This window comes from Triturus cristatus, chromosome 8, assembly GCF_964204655.1.
Source record: "Triturus cristatus chromosome 8, aTriCri1.1, whole genome shotgun sequence".
Taxonomy (NCBI): Eukaryota; Metazoa; Chordata; class Amphibia; order Caudata; family Salamandridae; genus Triturus; species Triturus cristatus.
This window is the reverse complement of record NC_140591.1, coordinates 745,346,691-745,370,780: the sequence shown is the minus strand read 5'-3', so window position 1 is coordinate 745,370,780 and position 24,090 is coordinate 745,346,691. Positions and strand designations below refer to the sequence as shown.

Genomic DNA, 24,090 nt, shown 5'->3' with positions numbered 1-24,090 from the left:
CTGTGACAGCATGAATATTGGGTCTTTTCTTAGTCAATATGCTGACCTCTGCCAGGAGGAAGACCAACTGGTTTGTCAGTAGTGGTCAGAAATGAAGAGGGTGTGCTTTGGACTCTGATAAAGTGAAATAAAATGTAGTTAAAGTAAAAGGAAGCAACGTGTATCCTGTCAAGCATGTGAGGATCCCCGCTGTACCGAAATACTGCTATTCTAACAATAGAACGGCTTTTCCTCGGTAAAATATGCAAAAGGACTTGTTGGGCAAACGGTAGGAAACATAATGAAAGAGCTTCTTTACCAATCTAGTTCTGAATGTGATCTGCTTCGGAATACCCGAGAGCTCTTTCAAACACAGTTGCTGTGGAAATAAATATCAGATTAGTCATACTGTCCTACAGCAGCTTCCACCCTCGCCCTTTGAGAGACAATTTACCCTACAGCCAATTTTTACGTGTGAAACGCAACTGCAGCCAACTGGAGGATTACAAAAAACAAGCAAGGGATTTGGAACACAATCTCTTGAAAAGAGATTATCCCATCAGCATTTAAAAAAAAATGTCAAAAGAGCGCTCGTAACCTACCGAGAGAATCTACTTGAAGTTACGCCACGTCAAGAACCAGAGGATCTTTTCACCCGTGTGACAACATACAGTACATCATCAAACACAGTCAAAAAGATCATCAACAAGAACAGGAGGATCCTCACATCTAATACGTTGCAGTGGCCTAAACCAAGATTTGCCAATAAAAGGACAAAGAACATCAAAGATGTCCTTGTACACACGAGACCAAGAACAACGATGAGAAAAGAAACGATTATGTCGGTTTTGAACTTGAGTCCTATAGTAGGTCACTATCCATGCGGTTCATGTTCAGTTTGTAAATTGACCAAAATAACCAAGAATTTACAACTTTTGCCAAATCTTGATTGGGAATTACGCAATCACACAAACTGCAACACAACTCATCTGATATGCATGATCGTGTGCCCATGCGAACTGAGGTACCTAGGAATGATGTGCCGCAAAGCCATGCAAAGTATCATGGAACACAGGAGCATTGTGACCTGCAAGAGAGCGACCACAAATATGAGTAGACACTTTATAGATCAAGACCACCTACCTGAGGATCTTAATTGGGTGATACTTGAAACTGTAGAGACAAGGAACAACACTGCAGAACGAATCCTTTTTGAAAGAGATGACGCTGGGTGCATCGTCTCAAAACTGACATAGAGGGTTTAAATGATAACATCCCATGGCACTCTCTAGCATGACCATCATGGCCATCAATCCAGTATTTACCTGCTAACATGTACCGCCTATGCTTACAATAGTTGCGCTTCAAAAAAACTAATGAATCTTTGAATGAACACGCACGTATTGCACGCATCCGTTTCTCAGAATTAACATGAGGAACTATAATTCCAACATTTAACTTCAGAAACATCATGAAACTTTTTTACCAATACAATTAAGGGTGAGCGTTAAGTTACTTTGATTTACTCCATACACTTTAACAACACCAACCATGGCTGACAAAACCCTCAAACTGAAACATTTTGTTGCCAAATATGGTCGTACTTTTCATCCCTAGACGAGTGTTAATTTATTTTGATTTGCTCCATACACCACAGCAATACCAACCATGGCTGACAAAACCCTAAATCTGAAACATTTTGTTGCCAGATATGATCGTACTTTTCACCCATAGACGACATTGTTCGTTTTTCATTTATGAAGGTCTCCCATAATTAATGTACAAGTAATCTTAAAAGCACAAGTGATGTAAACTTTTTGTTTTGTACATACTGCATTACTAAAGTATGCCAACCAACCGATGCAAACCAAGTGAACCGGGGATAGTCGTCCAACTATGTTGGAATTAAAGAAAAGCTCTGAACGGGCCCGCGTATTTTGCCACTAAAATTGAACCGTGAAACATGTTGACCAACATCAGTGTGTCAGACCAGTAACTTGGTCTACACACGCACAACTGCGTTTTTAATTTCCCACATCACTCTTTTTTAATAAAACCCATGTGAGTAGTGACACAAGGAATTTTATTTCACTTTATCAGAGTCCGAAGCACACCCTCTTTTCATTTCTGACCACTACTGACAAACCAGTTGGTCTTCCTCCTGGCGGAGGTCAGCATATTGACTAAGAAAAGACCCAATGATCATGCTGTTACAGTACACCTTGGCGGAGAACTACGATATACCGCCCTTTTTCCTGTGTACGTATATGAGGGTTTTTTAAGATGGCCCCCATGCAATTAAAGACCCTGGCTATACAGGACAAGTGGTCCATTATCCCCCCCTTTTTGATTTTTTGGCAGTACCAACCTGTCACTAAGTGCAATCAACTCTTGTTTGTAACACGTGTAATTGTGTGCTACTTTTTAAATGTATATTGCCTCTTCACATCAGAAATAGATGCAAATATGCAGTTTGCACAAAATGCTGTGTCTGAATTTTGTATAATTATGAGTAATTTTGTGCATTATTTTGTTTTATATTTTCATGTAGTTTCTCCAAAGCAAATTAAGCACATTTCACCTTCACACTTTCAGAGAACTCTTTGCTAAACACTAAGAATTTAACAATCTCTTTCTTCTGGTTGTCCTCTTTAGTCTTATGGACAAAGACAGCAAACTAATCAAACTTTGGAACAGTATCTTTGCCACCTAGAATGACTGCCATTCCCATTTTCCAGTAGCTGACTTTTCTTATAACAATGCAACCCAAATTTCCAGTAAAGTGTCACCATTTTTCTGTTTGCAAGGTTTTCAGCCAAACATATTTGCTTTTTCACCTCCATGGATCCATTGTTTCAAGCAGCTATCGATTACAAGAATCATTTGGATAAGCAATGAAAATTTGTAATGGAAAATCCATGTCATTCTAAGGTCAAGAAGAAAGAGCATGGTGACAAATCTAGAGCAAATTCTTCTCCTTTCCCTCTCTGTGGTAAAGATTGGTTATTTTCCCATTTTCTTCTTGTCACTCATTACCAGTCAAGTTTTGACCACCAAATTGTTGTCCTTTTTTCATTACTTAGCATAAGAATCCTGTAGCTTTTCGCTTGAATTTGTCACGCACCTGGAGAATACATCCTGTCTTTCATACTTTGCCAAAGGCAAATACAATCATCTACTTTTAGAAACATCAACAATAGTGCCGCAAGGTCTACCAGGATATGAGTTGCAAAGAATCTTTGATCGCCAAGCCTTACGAGGTCATCATCAGTTTTTGATACATTGGAAAAATTATCCTTCTATTGAATGGAGTTAGGAAGATGCCTATTCAGCCCATACCCTATGTGTGTTGTTGTTTCCAGCGCCCCGGATAAACCTAGGGAATCATGATGGTCACATGGTGCTAGATTTGGGTACCTGACTCACCAGAGGATGCAACGTGCTCACTTGGCCTCGCATCACTGGAAGAGAAGGCAACAGAGGCAACATGTTTTCGGTCCTCACACTCAGCATGCAATCGGCCATGTTTTTTCATTCTGCAGGCACATATTGACACCGGTCATCCAGAGGGTTGATCCGCTTGAGGAGAAAAAGTATGTCAAACATTGTGTTCTACCCAATCCAAGATGATGTTAACCTCCTTGCCTATGATGTTGTTTCCAGCCCAGTCCATATATAAATCAGCTTTACCCGGAGAAATATGTATAATGCTTGTGTTCCATATTTTTCATTGCATTCATCATTCTCTTTATGGGTTTTTTGTTTCTGATTTTGCCCCTTTGCAGCAGTAAAGTTCTTGTTCAATTCTTTTTCCTTTTGCAGAGCTCAATCGCAACCCTGATTTCAGTTTGGTTATAGCACCTCGATTGACAACTCCTGTATCATCGGTTATCTTCGAGCAAGAAATTCTAATACTGCCAAGAAGTTTTTATCCGTTCTTTATGACATTTTCCTTGAGAAGAGATTTGGTATCTTTTACATTTATATTAAGCGCAGGTTGGGACTATGGCTACTGATAGTAGTCACCCTTTCTTCAGGCAAACAAAAAGGAAACTAGGCATTGTCAATATTTTAATCACACCAACATAATTTTTCTAGTTTTGGTAATCTTGTGTTGTATGATTTAAACATAACTACCAAGATTACACCATTACACATTGTGGCATAGCAATACTCAGATTTAGGGAGAAATTGTAGGGAGACATCGGGATTCAACGGGATTGACATGAATGTGGGTGGTCAACGAACATTTCACGTAGATTTTTTTTACATGAGGGGACCATTTTGTTAATTTTTGTACTCCAAACTAGAAAAAAACTAACACAAACTGCAGTTCTTACATTGACAGCAACCAGGAAACAAAATCGGAATTACATTTTTTGAGTTGAATTATCACCCAAATGGCCTGTTCAGTTAATTTGTTGTGTGGAAAAAATATTTTTTATTTTTCTTACACAGTAAGAAAGCAGTGTTTAATTTGTAAGAAAAACATACGTGCCAGGGCTGTCATCATGAGGCCACTGCAGCTTGCATCCCACATCGCCCCTTTTCAGCACTGCCAATGGCAGTACAACACAATTACTAATCATCACACTGCTACAAGTGTGACAATATAGCCTTTTCCAGGCCCCCAGTGCAATAAGAATAGCTTGGGCAGTGGTAAAAAAATAATTTTTTATGTATTTTGAATTAATAAACAACTGCTGTTATGCTCATCTTTAAATTAGAGAGACAGCACCAGCATGTGGCAGACTGTTACAAGCTCTGGTGCTACAATTAAGTGCAGTTGCTGAGCACCGGAAACTAATGGCTAAAATTGAGCACTGGAAGGAAGTTCCATGGAGACTGGAAGACTGTTGCACATTCAGTAACATCTTCCTCTCTCTCTCATGAATACTCCCTCTGCTTTGTCTAGTCATTGGTCATTTTGGATTAGGATTTTGTTGGGAAAGTATCACTCTCTGTCTACAATTTCTCCTTTATCCAAACCCATGGACTTTTCACTTGCTTGGTAAAATCAAGTAAATTCATTATAATACTTAGCAAAATGTTTTTTATTTGAGGGAGTATAGTCACCACACATTTTCTTTCTTTTTTGAGTTTCTTCCTTTCAGTGAGAATTCAATCAACATTACCCCAGAAGCATAAGGCAGATTACTGACATAAGGACCTGCTGGAGATGAAAAAGGACAAAACTAAGAAAGATGCAGCAATGCAGAATCAGTTGTGAATCAGAAACAGCTATGGAGAGATCAAATCCAACTACGAGCATTGCTAGACAAAGGGAAAGTGGTACTTGCAACTGTTCTAGTGTTGCTGCTCATAGTAACCCAAAGAAGAGTGTCTTAAGTGCAAAAGACTCAACAACAACCTCCCTAAATACATATCCAACTTTAATGCCTAGATCGCTGTCTGCGCAGATACCCTGGCTCCGCTGAAAGTCAACCAAACCACGAGCAAGCTGGTACTCAGAAGGGCTCAGGCTCACCAAACACCTCTGCAAGCAGATTGAATGCAGATTGAGACAAAATCAGAAAGACTAACAAGAGAATCAGAAAGACTAACAAGAGAATCTACAAATCCGCCCTCTGATGCTATCATCAGCAAATAAGAACCAACAAATGCTCTGCATTTACTGACTGCAGTGAAAGCAGCACCAACAGTGCCAAGGAAATCTTTTCAATAGTGAAAGACATCACCTCTCCGGAAGCAATCTCCATTAGAGTAACCCTTTCTCAGGACCTCTTCACTTCCAGTTAACCCTATTCTTCAAGGACATGATCACCAACATCTACGAAAACCTCAAAATTCTAACCGGACACTTCCACCCTCACAGCCCTCCTGCCCATCTCTATCTGTACCTGGCCCACTATCACCACTCAAGAAACCACAACAACCATGCATTCTATACACTCCAGAGCACACTCGGACCCCTCCCACACCATGTCTTCATCAAAGGACTGGACCCCATCAGAGCAGCCATCACCCCAATTCTAAACTGCTCAATGATCGCATCCACCTACCCATATTTCTCCCTCCTCAAGACACCCTCAGCAGACTCGAAGATGCTAGCTAAATACCGGCCAATCTCTCTGCTACCATACCCAGCAAAAATCATGACAAAGATGATAAGCAAATGTGTAGCCACCCACCTCACTAATAAGCACCCCCTTGGCATCTCTCAATCTGGATTCAGGAACAACCACAATACAAAGACTGCCCTAATCACTACCACGCATGACATCTGGATTGTCATGGACAGAGGGGACCCAGTGGCCCTCATCCTACTGGATCTTTCTGCAGCCTTCAACATTATCTCCCACCCCAGACTTATCCAATGGTTGTCCAAGCCAACATCCAAGGTCCAGCACTGCTCTGGATTTGCTCCTTCCTGACAGGCCTTACCCAGCCAGTCAGTCTGACCCCCTTTACCTCAGGCGCCATCAACCTCATCAGCAGAGTTCTACTAGGATTCTCAAATAGAGCCACTCTGTTCAATGCCTACATGATTACACTTACCAGGATCACCCTCATAGCCTATGCTGATGACATGAAGATATTAATCTCCATCTCTGACAAGACTCCAATAACCCGGTCCAATTTCTCCACCTGCATGACTGAAATTGCCATATGGATAAAAACCAACGGCCTCAAGATCAGCACAGACAAGATGGAAGTAGTAATCTTTGTCCAAGACACCTCACTGAGGGACTCCACCTGGTGTCCTGCCTAACTCAGAGCCACACCACTCCCAGCAACCCAAACAAAGAACCTCAGACTTGTAATCGACAGCCAACTCACCATGAAGCATCACTGAGTACAACTGCAGAGAACATTTCACCATGTAGCAAAGGTGCCTGCATTCACCTTAGCCATCTGTTTGCAGGCCAGCACGAGCCAAGACAAATATTATTACACCTCACACTATCCTACATTCTACCTTTCACACTGCACTACACTTCAAGCTGCCTTGCTGTACTGTCTTGCATGCAATTTGTGCATTATTGCACCATAAGGTTCATATTTCACAAACATCCACACAACACTACATCGCAAGCCACCTTGCTACACTGCATGTAAGGGAAGGGGCCTGTACATGCCATAATCCCAATTTTTCTGGAGACTCTTGTGGTTTTCTACCACACACGCAGTCAATTCCAGATTCCACAACACTAAGAACTAAGGAGCATCTCTGAAGTGGAGAGCCTCCTTCATGATTGGTAGTATGCAACAGCTCATGCTCATTACATTCCCTCAGAACCAAAGGAGCTTATCTGCAGAGTCTAGCATATCTCATCACTCTGCCCCACTGTCTTGAACATGTGCATGACTCCTCTGACAATCATCATTCAGACACAGGGAGTGTACGTAATATTGTAGTGAAGAAAACAACTCCGGACACTTCTGTGTGATAGGAATTGCCGACTTTATTGAGAGCCAGCAGCGTAACGGACACTTCACAGCTGACCAGTCAAGCAACTGACTAAACCAGAATGTTCACGCAGGAACAACACTAGTATCTACCTGAAGAATTCTAGAAGGGTTAGGAAACAGGGACACAAATAAAGAACTAAGGCATCGCATACAAGTAAAAAAGATTGACTTATAAGTAAAACACATCTGACTTATAAGTATAACACATCTTACTCCTTTATACAAACTAAACACAAAAAATGGAAAAATAAGGAAGAAAGAGATATGGAAGAAACATAACATTTTAACAGACAAAGTCATTAAAATACGCAGGGGATGTGTGCCTTCTTGAACTCACGAACTCATGGGACCTTTGTGAGTTTTCTTCTCCATAGGCATTGGCATCACCACCACCCCCTTCCCTTTCACCACTAACAGATAGGCCCACTGAAGGACCAAACGCCTGTGCCAACATGTAACCACTACTCCTACACATGTTGTCCCGTCCCAGGTCAGAGGTGGTAGACTCAGAAGGATGTTCAGCTCTCTGGTATAAAGCCACACAACGAAGGTTCAATTTTTCGCTATTTTCCAAAATAACAAAGTGTGGGAAGGCACGTTTGACTTCAAAAGGTACCCTGAATTTAGTAAGGCCTTTGCTAAACCTACCCGACTTGACCTTGACTAAGTTTCCCTCAGAAATGTGAAACTTCCCACCTTGAGAAAGGCTTACAGGCGCTGCACCCATCACACCACCGCTTGATACCCACTCCTTTATCCAAGCAGGGACCAACTTAGTGCCTGGAGACCTTCCACTCATAAGTTCAAAGGGAGACTCAACGCTTTGATTAAGTTTGTTGGTATGATAAGTCCACATCATTTCCTCCACCATAGTTTGAGCAACACCTCCACTGACACATGTCATCTGGATAATGCCCTTGACTACACGGTTAGCTCTCTTACAGAGATCATTCCCCTGCGGGTTGTACAAGGAAGTACGATGATGCACGACAGCAAAATCAGTAAGAAAGATTTGCATATCACGTGAAGTAAGTTGAGTAAATTTATTGGTGATGATAATGGAGGGACAACCTTCTACATGGAATAAACACTTCTAGAAAACAATAGTGTTCTCTGTGGTGATGTCCCTCACAAGCTTCACATTCAACCATTTGGAAAAGACATCAATACCCACAATGGCATATATTTGGCCAGAAAGTAATTCATCCATGGGACCAATAAAGTCCAGACAGATGCTGTGCCAAGCTTTGCCTGGGTCCCTTAAATGGCCCATCTCAGACTTTGAACCCACCTTAAGCCTTTTATCTCCCTCTTTGCACACAGAGCACTTTTCCACCCATGAGGTCACCTGTTTATCCATGCAGGGCCACCAAACATTTGTCTTAAGAGGACATTGGGGGAAGGTCCCTCATGAGCCAGAGCTAGGAGTTTGGACCTCAGACCAAAAGGTGGAACAAATCTGTCTCCCCTCATGAGAACATTAGTACCACACACAGATAACACCTCTAAAACTTTGCTAAAAGGACGCACAGGGACAAGCACACAACTCTCATACCTGGCACCCAACTTAATGAGATCCATAACAGCTTTAAGGATGTGATCCGCGTCCATCTCCCTGCACCACTCCTCACAAGTAAAGGTTCCTTCACCGACTGCCACTGCATCATGTACAGAAGTGACTGCACCATCTTCACTGGTCAGATAGATAGGTGAACCATCAATAGTTTCCCACTTGAGAGAGAAACTGGATAGGCAATCACCTTGGATGTGAACAACCTCATACTGGTATCTTGCAGTCTAGTTGCCAATCTAACCAACCTTGCTGATCCTTTCCCCACACCTCCAGGAGACAAGATCTTCACCAAAGGCTTCTGGTCAGTCCTAAGTGAACATTTTGTGCCCCAGCGATACTCAACACTCCAGGCCACCACCATTGCATCCTTTTCAATAACTGAGTAATTTTGCTCAGAAGACGTGAGTATCTTAGATGCAAAATCGACTGTTTTGTCTGCCTGTGGATGTTTCTGTAAGAGAACGACCCCTAAACCAGTAGCACTGGCATCAACCATAAGGATAGACTTGAGTTTAATATGAAACGGTGCCAAAACATTTGCTTCACAGATTAATTTTTTTATGTTGTTGAAACAAGCAGTTTGTTGTTCCCCTACTCAAATTTTGCACCTTTCTTGAACAGTTGTCTCAAACATAAAGTTTTATCAGAAGAACTCTGAATAAGTTTAGAATAAAATTCAATCAGACCCATGAAAGACCTAAACTGATCCTTGTCCGTGGGGAATGGAGCCAGTTGAATAGTGGCAAGTAAGTTTCTCTTAGGTTTTATTCCTAGCGCTGAAGTCTCATAGCCCATATATTCAATGTGCTCCACCAAAAAGGACCATTTCTCTTTGCGAAGAGTGAGTCCCACATCTGCAATCCTGTGCAACACTGATTTCAGAACTTGGTTGTGTTCACTGACAGACTTTCCAAACACGAGGATATCGTCCTGCAAAAATATGGCTTTGTCAATGCTCTTAAATATTTCGGTGACCATCCGCTGGAACACACTAGCCGCAGATAATAGCCCGAAGGGCAAACCTGTGAACTGAAATGTTCCATCTGTAGTGATGAATGCCGTTAGATGTTTGGAACACTTGTGAAACTTTATTTGATGGTACAAGCTCTTAAGGTCGAGTTTGCAAAAGAACTTGGCCTCTTTTAAGGTGGAGACCATCTTGCCTATATTGGGTAAGGGAAATGTATCTGCAACTACGCACCTGTTAAGGGACCTCAAGTTCACACAGAAACTGAGTTTGCCGTCAGCCTTCTTCGTAATCACTACTGGAGATACCAAACTAGAGGCTTCTACGGGTTCAATCACCCCGCTATCCACCTATCTTTTATGAGGGACTTCACCTCATTCCTCACCACCAAGGGCACTCTCCTCAATTTATGTTGAACTGACATGACGTCCTTCTTTAGTACTATTTTTTAGACATATCCTTTGAGTACTCCCAACTGTCCTCTAAAAACCATGCTAGACTCTTGAAGAATATCATCCAAACTCTCATTATCCACCACCATGACTTGTGAGGGTACCCTGGGATTCACAACAATATGGAGATCATATTGGTAAATACACCCTAAGATGGGGGGTCCGTCTACTGCCACATATACCTTTAGTGAACCTATTGGAGAAAACAATTTGTGCTTCGAAGAAACCGCACAGTTCTATGGACGCCCATTGATAACCAGCAGGTGAAATGTCTCTGGGTTGCAAAAGTCTTCCTGACCACTCCTTGTCAAACATTTTCTTGGGAATTATAGTGTATCTGGACCCAGTGTCTACCATTAGGAAGACTTGTTGCCCATCGACCAAAAACATAGCTTTGGGTCTGTTCACCCTAATGTCATTCTCAGGAATGTCATCATCATCATCACCAACACAAAGGATTCGATCACTGTTTTCTTTCTTCCACACTACACTATCTTGAACAAAAGCTAGTCTAGGACGCGACCTGGTTTTGCACATCTTAAACGACCACATTTGAGGGATTATTTATTCGTAGCAAACAGAATTTGAAATCAGAGGCATGCCCATTGCTACCGCACCTTGAACTGGATTTAACAGGTAGCCCTGTGAATGAACTTTTCTTGACAATGAACTTGTTTTTGTTCCTGAGCAGTGCTACACTATTGGAATCATCGTCTCCATTTATTTATTTATTTAAAAAGTTTTGTAGAGTGCGAAGAAGACCCAGAAAGGTATCAGAGCACTTCACAGTAGTGGAAGGGGGAATAAAGTAGGGGAACATTGAGGTAGGAGAGGCTAACATGTTGAGCTAATAAGATTGTACATACATACGAGCAAAATATAACTTAATAAGGCAACATGTTACTTAATAGGTAAGGCAGAGAATCATAGACATTAGAGTTGATAAGCAAAACACACAAAAAAAAAAAATTGACATTTCGAGAACAGACAAGCCATGATTCAATTAAGGCAGGAACTTGTTCATTAGGATTGTTTTTACTTCCTGTTTGAATGCCGCCGTGTAGGGGATTCTGCGAATTTCCAGTGGGAGAGAGTTCCAGATCTTGGGTGCCGCGTCCGAGAAGGCTCTGAGTCACATTTTCTTTTTGTGAAAAGTCTGCGGTTTGAGTAGCAATGAGTTAGCACTTCTTGAAGGTCAGCTACCACATGATAATTCCAGTTTTTGAGCCAGGTATCCAGGTGATTTGAAGTGGAGGGCTTTGTGCATCAGACAAGCAATCTTTAACTGTATTCTTGCTTCGAAGGGTAAACCTCTTAAGAGATCTTAAGGCTGGGAAAATGTGCTCATTTCTTTTAGTGTCAGTGATCAATCTAGCAGTAGCATTCAGTGAAGCCCTAAGCGTGGCTAAAGTATATTTGGGGAGGCCACAGAGCATTGAACTTTCATAGTCTAGCCTAGGAAGGACAAGTGCTTGTACCACCTGCTTGAAGTCACTTCCTTCACATACTTATTTATCAGAAACTTCAGCAACATCATGGTCAGTGTTATGTTTCTACAGTTCTTTCATGCAACACTCTGAATGCTCTATGACTTTTGCTAGATCAATAGCTACCTTCAATGTAGGATTTTTGGCTGCCCGGAGGAAGAGATAGCTAAGGAGGGGTAAGCGTCTCGGAGACAGACACACAACAGCGATCACCCGAATTGGCTCTGCTCTAGTGAGTTCCGATCTAATCATGGCTTCCCAGAACATGGACCCCGCCGCTGCCACCAACTCTGCCACTGCCCGCAAGGGAACCAAGCCTGGGTCCAGCGCCACGAGCAGGGGCTCCGTCGGCAAAAGGTTACAGCAGGAGCCGATGACTCTAATGATGTCTGGTGACAAAAGGGTTTCTGCATTCCCAGAATCTTACAACCTCTTCAAGTGGATTGGGACAATTCATGGTGCCATAGGGACAGTTTATGAAGGCCTGAGGTACAAGCTTTCCTTGGAGTTTCTGAGTGGATACCCTTACAACGCCCCCACTGTCAAATTCATCACCCCATGTTACCACCCAAAAGTTGACACACACCCAGGGTAACAACTGCCTCGACATTCTGAAGGACAAGTGGTCGGTGCTGTACGATATCCGGACAATACTGCTGTCTCACCAGAGCCTGCTTGGGGAACCCAATAACGAGAGTCCCCTGAACCCTCAAGCAGCAGAGCTCTGGCAGAATCAACCAGCTTACAAGAAGCACCTGCATGAACAGTATGCAAAGCAGCAGAAGAGCCGGGATTCCTGACTTGAGTGATGCTGATCGGAGGAATTTCAATGGTTTTGTTCGAGTGAAATGTCCAGCTAACTATAACACCCCTAAAACCTATTGTTTTTTCAGTGAATTTCTAAGGTTTTTGAAATGCTAATTCCTAACTATATCAGGCCTGAAACCTATGGTTTTTTCAGTGAATTTCAAAGGTTTTTTAAATGCTAATTCCTAACTATATCAGGCCTGAAACCTATGGTTTTTTCAGTGAATTTCAAAGGTTTTGTAAATGACAATTTTTAATGTATTAATTGTTATACTGATTTTTTTGATACTGATTTACTACATTTTTAAAACTATTTATTTTTAGATATTTTTTTTAATTACATTATACATTACAATACAAAATATATTTTCTCAGAATGAATTACTTTAGTTTAAATACTTGGCAAATAGGCAACAGACTTTTAAGTACAGTAGTTACAGTTGTTGCAATGGGCAACACAATTTCAAACACAAAGCAACATTGAGCTCAATGTGAATTTCTAGTTAAATGCAATTAGTTACTTTATGGATTATTTTTCTAACCACAGGACTGGATCCTAGATTCAGTCCTTGGACATCTCCTGTAAACAGTTGAGTAAAAGCGTTTTGGTTACAGTAGTAATTTTTAAGGAATATTATTGTATTTTACAAGTTGACACTTAGAATTTTTTTTAGGCCTGGGCGAAAATTTTGTTCCGTTCGCGGAAATTGCGATAATTTGACATTTTCGCGTTCTGCGGAGAGCGCGAAAATGTCAAAATTTCCGGTATCCGCAGCTTGGCGATAATCTGTTTCTTGCTCGCGCTGTAAAATAATACATTCTCGCGTGCGCGCGATCGCCTTACCTGAATCCCTGCGTTCGCCGACAAGTTTTCTTGATCCGGTCGCGTTCTCCATGAGATGTTGTATTGTTTTTAGCCATTTGCGCTGTCTCGCGACAGTTCGCGCCCGCAGTGACGTCGTGCGTCGCGCGATCACGTCTTTCTTCTCACGATCATGCACCGCGGGAAGAGTGAATACAAGATGGCCGCGCCCGCAAGCAACCGCATGGGTAAGTTGGCGAGCCGCGAACACACCGAAAATACCACGAACGGGCGGGAAAAAAACTTCTGCATCTTCGCGATATTTCTGCGTGTTTGCGGAGATTTTAAACATGTTCGCGATAATTTGCGAAAGTCGCTTTCGCAAATTCCGCCCACCCCTAAAAATTTTCAAATAGAATCACCAATGTTATCCTATGGCAGAAAATTCACTTAGCAGGTAAGTAGTGTTATCGTTACTTTTTCTTACTCAGTGGTGGATCATGGGCCCAGCACTGGCCAGCCTCCTGTAAACAGTTGAAAGAATGTGTTTAAGTCATACAGACGATTTTTTAGGAATATTTTTAGTTTGTGAAAATAGACACTTAGAAACTTTTCTGCTGAAAACCACACAATGGATTCCTATGGAAGGAAATACAAGTTACTGGTAAGTACGCTTAGAATTACTTTTCAGGGTCAGTGCTGGGCTAAAAGATGCAGCACTGGGTTCTCTCCTGATTACAGGTGAGTAAATTGGAATTCGTAGTTCGGCTGATTTTAGAGGAATATTTGTACAATGGTAAAGGAAGGGGGCGGGGCCTGAGCTGACGTGTGCAAACACGCCCTGTGGCGCGTTTTAAGTTGGGGAATTAATTCCTCTTCAATCCTGCGGTCCCCTGGGGGCCAACTAGCCCACCAGGTACCTCCAGTATGCGTCAGGGAGTTGCGTTGCAGAGGTGTTCAGAAGCCATGCCCCTTTTTACAACACTCTGCAACGCAGCTCCGTGGCGCTTCCTGGAGGTACCTGGTGGGCTAGTTGGCCCCTAGGGGACCTCTCGATTGAAGAGGAATGAATTCCCCAACTTAAAACGTGCCACAGGGCGTTTTTGCACAGTATCACCTCAGGCCCCGCCCCCTATCTTCACCACTGTACAAACACGCCCCGTGGCGCGTTTTAAGATGGGGGATTAAGTCCCCTTGAATCCTGAGGTCCCCTAGCGGCCAACTAGGCCACCAGGTACCTCCAGTAAGCGCCACAGAGCTGCATTGCAGAGAGGTGTAAAAAGGGGCGTGGTCTCATTACACCTCTCTGCAACGCAGCCCCCTGGCGCATACTGGAGGATCCTGGTGGGCTAGTTGGCCCCCAGGGACCCCCAGTATTCAAGGGGAATTAGTTCCCCCTCTGCAAATGCGCCAGGGGGCGCGTTTGCAGCGTGGTGTAAGGAGGGGGCGTGGCCTCCGGCCCGATCCCGTTTTTTTTGTTCCTGCTTATTTTTTAGAAGGGGGCTGTGTAGCCCCCCTTATTTTTCAATTTTTTTGGCCCTGGGGACCCCATCCCCCAGGGCCTGACCCCAATTTTTATTTTTGAAAAAAAAAAAATCGGGAAGGGGGCCATAATTTGCCCCGGGGACCCCATCCCCCGGGGCATGGGCCTTTTTTTTAAATTCGTTATGGAGGGGGGCTGCATAGCCCCCCTCCTCTGGCCACTTTAAGGCCCCGGGGACCCCATCCCCCGGGGCTGGCCATTGTTTTTTTATTTTTTTAAAAATTTAATTTGGGAGGGGGGCCGCGTTGCCCCCCTCCGGGCCACTTCTGGCCCCGGGGGCCCCATCCCCCGGGGCCTGGCCTCTCGTTGGAGACCGTGGGGGGGTCCTCAATCCCCCCACGGTCCCAGCCGGCTCCCAGCCTCCTGCGGGAGCCGGCATTGCTTTTCCACATGGGGAGCAGCTAACATGCTGCTCCCCATGTGGAAAAGCAATCTGCTTTGCTTCAATTAAGCAAATTAGTTTGCAATGGCAGGGTGGGAGCCGCGAGGCTCCCACCCTGCCATTACAAACAGCAGTGTCCCGGGGGTGGTCACCCCGGGACACTGCAGCAGCCGGCCCTGGGGGGTGGTGGTCCCCAGGGCCAATACAAGGCCCCCCCTCCAACATGTGTAAGTTAACCGGGGGTGGCGGTTGCCCGCACTGAATTTTCTGTTTTTTCCGGCCGAAATTCGCGCTGGGTGCGCGAATCTCGCAGATTTTTTTTATTTTTTTATTCTTTTTTTGGTCCTGGGGGTCCTTGTGGGACCCCCTGAGCAGGCCTAGGGGGTCAGGGTGTTTCTACCCTGCCCCCTTGTCGCGTTTTTCGTGTTTGTTTTTAGGTTTCTTGTGCCTCGGTTCTACCGAGGCACAAGATGGCTGCCAACACTTCCTGATCTGGAGTGTTGACAGCCAATTAGAATACAGCTCGTGCACGGTAGGGAGTGCGCTGGGTGCGGGGAGGTTGCGCGGATCCTCTGAGGCCATAGATATATATGTACATTTAACTCTAATTTTCTCAGGAACTACTGAACGGATTTACACCATTTAAGCAAAAGGCACGAGTCTGAACTGAGGACTACCTCTTTGCCACATTTGGTGTAATTCCGTTCAGCAGTTCGGGCTGTAGCTGCGTCAACAGGTCCTATGGGAAAATGCATGGGGAAAACGCGTTTTGGGACCCTCCTTTTGACTCTGCCCCCGCTTGACGAATCACCGTGAAATTTTCTGGATAGGAGCGGACCAGAGCTGGCCAAAAGTTTGGAAAATTTTGCGAAGATTCGTCAATCGGCGCCAACGTTATTCCAAATAGAATGTTGCAGATTTCCTACGGAAAATAGGTCCTAACTATGTCTACCTACTGGCGACCGCCAGTAGGTAATATATATATATATATCTATAATCTCTTTATCTACTGGCGGTTGCCAGTAGATAGTTATAGTTAGGACCGTGTTTCCATAGGAAATCCGCAACATTCTATTTGGAATAACTTTGGCGCCGATTGATGAATCCTCGCGAAATTTTCAAAAATAGGTGGGGCGCTCCGCTCCGCTCCTACCCTGAAAGTCTCGGGGGGATTCGTCAAGCGGGGGCTGAGAAAAAAGGGGGGTCCCAAAACGCGTTTTTCCCATGCAATTTTCCATAGGGACCTTTAGTCCAAGGTACAGCCCAAACGGCTGAACAGAATTACTTTTAATTTGGCAAAGAAGTAGTCCTCAGGTCAGGGATGTGCCTTTTGCATATCTGGAGTCAATCTGTTCATTAGTTCCTCAGAAAATTGCAGTTAAAAGTACATACATATCTATAGGCGTGCACCGTGCGCGAGCGCAATTCTGATTGGTTGTTAGATGTCAGTAAACATTCGAATCGGTCGAAATCAGGAAGTGTTGGCCGCCATTTTGTCTCTTGCAGTCTGAGGCAGTGAAAAACAAAGGTGGAGAACGTGAAAAGGGGGCAGGGTGGACAGTTCCTGACTCCCTAGCCTTTGTCAGGGGGTCACTGAAGGACCCCAAGGGTGAAAAAAACATTTATTTATTTTTTCAAAAAAGCACGGGGTGCGCGCACGGCACGAACAACGCATCGTGGGCGCTCGGTGCGCGAAGCGCACCTTGTGCCCACAGCGCGCGCACGGTGCGCACGGCGCACGGTGCGCGAGGACATTTCCCTCGTAAAAAAACAATGAAATTCCCCCGTTATAGTTAGTGCAGGCAACTATAACTCACGCGACCGCAATCCTCTGCTGATGACGTCAGATATTACGTCACTGATTACATATGTGTCTTTCTGAAAAATAAATATTTGTAATATATGTATAGCTAAAGATTAATGGAAGAAGACATGGGTAAATAGGTGTCTAAATACAGTGATGTAATATCTGACGTCATCAGCAGAGGATTGCGGTCGCGTGAGTTATAGTTGCCTGCACTAACTATAACGGGGGGATTTCATTGGTTTTTTACGAGGGAAATGTCCAGCTAACTATAACATGTGTGAAACCTATGGTTTTTTAAGTGAATTTGCAAGGTTTTTTAAATGCTAATTCCTAACTATAACGTGTGTGAAACCTATGGTTTTTTAAGTGAGTATATATATATATATATATATATATATATATATATATATATATATATATATATATATTACCTACTGGCGGTCGCCAGTAGGTAGTTATAGTTAGGACCCCTTTTCCATAGGAAATCCGCAACATTCTATTTTGAATAACTTTGGCGCCGGTCGATGAATCCTCGCGAATTTCTCAAAATAGGTGGGGCGCTACGCTCCGCTCCTACCCTGAAAGTCTCGGGGGGATTCGTCAAGCGGGGGCTGAGATAAAAGGGGGATCCCAAAACGCGTTTTTCCCATGCATTTTTCCATAGGACCTTTAGAACGAGCTACAGCCCGAACGGCTGAACAGAATTACTAGAAATTTGGCAGAGAGGTAGTCCGTAGGTCAAGGAAGTGCCTTTTGTAGGTTTGGTGTAAATCTGTTCAGTAGATTCTGAGAAAATAGCCTTTAAATCAATATATATCTGAGCCCGCTTACAGTACGCTTACCGTACGCTTACCGTACGCGTACGGTGGCGTGCGCGAGCGCGATTCTGATTGGCTCTTAGATCTTAGTAAACATTCGAATCGGCCGAAACCAGGAAGCGGCGTCCACCATTTTGTCTCTCGCACTGAGTGTTATTTATCAAACATGATGCCCAAAAACATGTTACGGGGCTGTTTTGACAACTCCCTCCCACGTAGTCATCTTGAGGGAGTCCCCAAACATCCCCCAAGAGCAAAAACGGTTTTATTTTTTTTTCGGCAATTTCGCCGAGTACGCTTACCGTACGCTTACCCTAAGTGTACGGTAAAAAATAGAAATAAAAAAAACACTATCCACACTTACCCCACCCCCTGTGCTTTTGGTGGCCGTAGGCCACCAAATGTACAGGGCTTATTACATCAGTAAAAAAACTATATTTTGGCAACATGAAATTATAAAATCGAAATAAAAAAAACACTATCCACATTGACCCCACCCCCTGTGCTTTTGGTGGCCGAAGGCCACCAAATGTACAGGGCTTATTAAAGTTGATAAAAACCGTGCACGGAACGCACTGCGTTAAGTGGGCGCGCACGCCTCGAATGGCGTAAAGTAACTTAGCATTTAAAAAACCGTACAAATTCACTGAAAAAACCATAGGTTTCACACACGTTATAGTTAGGAATTAGCATTTAAAAAACCTTGCAAATTCACTGAAAAAACCATAGGTTTCACACATGTTATAGTTAGCAGAAATTTTACTGATAAAAAACCAATGAAATTGCCCCGTTATAGTTAGTGCTGGCAACTATAACTCACGCGACCGCAATCTTCTGCTGATGACATATGTGTCTTTATAAAAAAAAATATTTGTAATATATGTATAGCTAAAAATGTATGGAAGAAGACATGGGCAAATAAGTGTCTAAATACAGTATTAGCATCAGCAGAGGATTGCGGTCGCGTGAGTTATAGTTGCCAGCACTAACTATAACGGGGCAATTTCATTGGTTTTTTATCAGTAAAATTTCTGCTAACTATAACATGTGTGAAACCTATGGTTTTTTCAGTGAATTTGCACCAATAACATAAGATCTAATAAAAAAAATCCTATTATAAAATAACACAAACTATTTAAAAATCTCTAAACTTACATTTTTCACTACAGTCAGTGCAACAGTAGGGATAGTGTTGGATAGCAGAGTGTTCAAAATTACTATTCCCACTCCAGTGAGTGCAACAATAGGGAAAGTGTTGATTAGCGGAGCAGTAAAAATGATTATTCCCACTCCAATAAGTGTAACAGTAGGGAAAGTGTTGGATTGTGGAGGGGTAACATTTAATATTCCCACTCCAGTCAGTTCGAAATTAAAAAACAAACAAACATATGTTAACAACAACAGCAAAAAAATTAAAAAAAACTAAATAAAGAAATATATAAATATGTTAAAAATGTTAATACAAATATATTTAATATTACAAATTAACCCCTTCGATGCGCATGACGGAGCGGTTCCGTCATGCGCATCGGTTGCGCTGTGCGGATGACGGAACCGCTCCGTCATGGCCCTGCACGAACCCTTCAGCACAGCGCGGTAATCCACGCCGCGCTGAAGGGGTTAAAAATATATATGTTATTATGTTAAATACATATGACAAATACCTACAAATATTATCTTAAATTAACTAAAAAAATATTTTAATTAGAAAATATTTAGAAACAAAAACATTAATTCTTACATATTTAGTTTTTTATTTCCTAACCTATAAAACCACACTATTCACAACCCACATCTAAATTAAAAAAAAATACTTCCATAATTAACATAATTAATTACCAATTAAAATATTATTAATTGAAAAACCCGGTCTGCCCCTATTATTCTTCTAGCAAGCCGGGCATCAATTCCAGTGGGAGTGGAGCTGCCCCCAGAACCAGTTTGAGTAAACACATTTAACAGTTTGCTCAATTCCCTGGCCAAATCTTTAGGGTGGGCATAGGAGCGCTGCAGAGGGGAAGAATAGCTCTGCCATCTTGGTTTTTGGAAGATGGAGCTTTGTGGGATTGTTAGCATTAGGGCACACAGGGGCTGCTGCAAACAAGAGAAGGGCTACCCCTGGGAAGTGTGTCCCTATTGATGGGGGTGTGGCAGGCTCCATCGACAAACATGCCATAGCCATTCATAAATGTGGCACTCTTGGACACCCTTTTTAGAACACTGGTGGACCCGTGGAAGATAGAAAAAGGACTGCACCTTCATCTGTGACCTGTCTTAGAACCCTGAGGGTTGAACCTGCTCACACTTGTACCCAGGACAAAGAATTGGACTCCAAGGGTTGGTTGGCTGACTGCCTGTTATACTACAGAGGCATAAAAGCTGCAAGAAGCTCACTGTACTGAAGAACCAAGCTGAACAGTTCAGCTGGACCTGCCCTGAACCCTGCTGTATGCTTCATCTGGAGGGAGTCTTGAATCCCAGGTGTTGTTCCTGAGGTCCTGGATCCCTTGGCTGGTGTTAGAATGCACTCCCCATGTCCAAACTGCAAACACAGGGACTTAGAAACTTTTTGTCAACTTTTTCTCCAAAGAACTGGCAGTAGACTTAGACTGCTGTCCAGCCAAAGCCATCAATGTTGTATGGCTGGTAGAATCCAACTTGATATTTTCTTCCCTAAAAGAGATCTGATTTTCAGAAAGTTTTTAAGTCTGAACATGAAGGGCTTAATCTAGAGCAATGTTGAGCCAAAGCCAATCTACATGGAGACCTTCTTGGGCACGGACACTGTACTTCACCGACTAAGAGCTTTCCTGCCTTCATCGATTAGCGTGTCGGGACCCTGCTCTTCAGCTACCCACCATTGACCAACCACGACTATAATCGAGCTTGCCCAAGCTGACGAGTCTTTGACAACCACCTTTTCTTCAGTAAAAATTGTAAGTCCAAATTTAACTCTTCGACTGGGATCTACATGGCCTTTGTATCTGATCTGCGCTCCATCATGGTTGGCTTCAAACCTTACCAGTTGCCCGTGGTTGATGCTTTCAACTTTTTGGCACTACTTTCATCTCAAACTTTGTACATTCATATCTCTGGTTTCCTCTATTTTTGTTGTTTTTTTGGACTGATTTTTTTCATTAAAATATTCTCTATTTTTATAATTGGAATGGAATTTTTATTATGTTGTGTTTTTGACTTTTTTGGTACTTCTAAATGCTTTGCACATTTTATTAAGTTGAGGCTGCCTGCTCTGTGTCATAGCTACCAGGGGTTCTACTTAGGTTTACATTATTGAAACCTTTACTAGACCTAACAACAGGAGTGGCCTTGTTACTTGTGGTACAATACCATCCATCCCAACTAATAATCCACTTTCTCACAGGCGCAAATTCCCAGGAGGACCAAGAGAAATAGGTCAATGACAAGTATGATGGTATTTAGCAAGACTGGGGGACAAAAACTATGAGGTGGAGAAGAAGAAGCAAACATGGTCGAACAGAAGAAAGCCAGAAGGAATAGGAGGGGAGCAGGAGCAACAGGAAAAGAAGAAACCATAAGACCACTAGAGGTCTAAGACCAGAAACACTAGGTGGACCAGTCAAGCTGGGAGAACGTGGGCTATGAGGTTGAAGAGAAGGACCAGGAGGTAGGGGACCAGAGGGGGAGGAGGTGGAGCAGGAGAACCAGAAGAAACAGGAGTAGAAAGAAGGCCAAAAGGAGTAGGGGGAGCAGCACCACCAGGAAGATCAAGACTAGCAAGAGGACCAGGCCCAGGAGTATCAGAAACTATGGTCAAGAACCAGGAAGACTAAAGAATCAGGACCTGTTAGGACAAGGAGGACCGAGTGGAGGAGAGAGGTCCATGAGTTTGAAGAAGGATGCAGAGAACCACCTGAAGAATAGAATCACCAAGACAAGGAAAACCAGGCCACCAGTATATGTCTTGTGACAAATCCTTATTTACAGAGGCCATGCCTCCTATAAGCTGTTCATAGTTATGCTCTTTAGACCATGCCACCATTAGAGATCTCCACTTTAGATTATGATAGCACTGCAGTTTTCCTCTTGCAGCCAGTTAGATTGAATAAATGCACTGTTTACCCGGCGCCCCTCACTGAAGAGATTCAGACCTTGCTCCATAATAGAATCTGTTGGCAGCGCATGACTGATGCTCAGCTGAGGGGTGGTGATGCTGCCTTTGCTGGGCTCCCAGAAACAAGCTTGCAAGAAGACACAGCTTGCAGTCACGGTCACCTAATAAAAAGGTCTCACACACTGATGCATTTTGGACATAACAGTGAGTGGTTGAGGTATGTGTTATAAGGAGGGAACTATCCTTGCTGTATTCCCTGTGTCACCACTGCCTTAGTCGAAGGTCATTGAATCAGTTGTATTCTCAAGTGATTTAACACTAATTCACGAATCTATTTCAATTCTTTTAAATAATGACTGAATCAAGGAGAAAATAAAGGCACACATTGTATTGGACATTTTTGCATTAATTCCACCTGGAACCACTTAATTCATGATAAACTTGCACCCTATTGTTGCTGTATTTTTTCTGAACTGTTTACAAAAAGTATAATTTGTGGTTTCGCGTGTGTTAGATTTCTGTCCTTTACAAACACACAACCCTCCTTACTCAGGTAGATGCAAGGGCCTCCCACCATAAAAACATAGAGTGGCTCAGGCAGAAGAAATATGTATTATTCTCATGTTGTACTAAAGAGGACAGTGGTTAAAGAACAATGTGCAAACTGCACCGTCTTGCAAAGCGAGCTAAGGGGCATATTATTAAGCACTGCGTTAAAATTATCGCCGGTTTAGCGGCAGAAAACTGCCGCTAAAGCGGCGATAATGCGCTTGATAATATGCCCTGGAGAAATCCCATAGAAGCCCATGTTCACACCTGAACATGGGCTTCTATGGGAATTCCATAGAGCATATTATCAAGCCCATTATCGCCGGTTTAGCGGCAGTTTTCTGCCGCTAAACCGGCGATAATTTTTAACGCCGTCCTTGATAATATGCCCCTAAGACAGCTCAGTAGGTTGAGTTGCGTGCTCCGTGCGTGTTACAACTCTCAAGCTTTACAGAGTTTATACTTTCATCCTTTCTTTTGTAAACGGTATAATGAGCGCTAGTGCAAGAATTATCATTTGTGCGGTAGTTCCGATAGATTGCTCCGTCTCTTCGGTAAACAAAAAGTAAGGGCTTGGCGGCGGCACCGGGCACTAGGCCATGAGAGGCGTAACAGGCGCTTTCAGCTCGGAGTCCTCGCCCAAGATTGTTGAAGCAGTTCACTCACCACATGAACCCGTCAGACACAAATCGGTCAGACAGGAACATCATGAGCTCCTCCGAAGACCTGCAGTATCCCCGGCTGCTGCTTCAATACAGAGATGGATTCCTTGCCTCTAAGGTACGAAACTCTAGACTTCGCAGAAGTAAATCTAACATAGATATTTAATTTCGAAATTATTTCTCCTAACCATTACCGTCAGAAAGTAGAAATACTGAGACAAATAGTAACAAACATTGGCCATGCCAATCGATCATGCCATGTTAGTGTTGTATGAAGATATGATAGTAATAATACAAAGTGTTTGATATATAGTTTTAAATAAATGACTGACAGTCTTTTAGTAATTTGTAGCAACATTTTATTTTAACCGCAATTGGCTTTTTTTTCACTTGGCCTTAGTGAAGCTTGGTAAAACATTTGACTGTAAAAAAAAATCTCAAGAAATGTCTTTACTAATGAATACAGGTGGAGGACCAGGTGTATAGCCTGACACTCCATGCTCTGGGGTCCATTTTGGTGCACAGCTGCCACGTGAAACCTTAAACCATTGATCCTACAGGCAGGGATATAATTCCACAGCTGTGTCAGGGGGTGGACATCATACTGTTAAGTAAAATAATAAACCCCACAACTGTGGGCTTGGTGTATCCTCCGAGGCTCATGGCTGTGTAAATTACTCCTTCTTAAGGTGGTGTTAGGGCAGATATGTAAAGGATACCCGGGTGGCCTGAGCG

General features: G+C 43.1%; 1 protein-coding gene and 1 pseudogene across 1 annotated transcript in view; both read left to right on the top strand.

The window, feature by feature from the left end:
• The first annotated feature begins 12,139 nt into the window (after positions 1 to 12,139).
• LOC146805011 (ubiquitin-conjugating enzyme E2 C pseudogene) lies at positions 12,140 to 12,700 on the top strand (annotated as a pseudogene).
• Positions 12,701 to 23,337: 10,637 nt separating this feature from the next.
• LOC146805009 (acetylserotonin O-methyltransferase-like) overlaps positions 23,338 to 24,090 on the top strand; it is a 791,837-nt gene continuing 791,084 nt past the window's right edge. Inside the window, exon 1 of the mRNA XM_085622162.1 lies at positions 23,338 to 23,473. Coding sequence (XP_085478288.1) covers positions 23,363 to 23,473 — 111 coding nt within the window. The 5' untranslated portion in view covers positions 23,338 to 23,362. The remainder of the gene's footprint in view (positions 23,474 to 24,090) is intronic.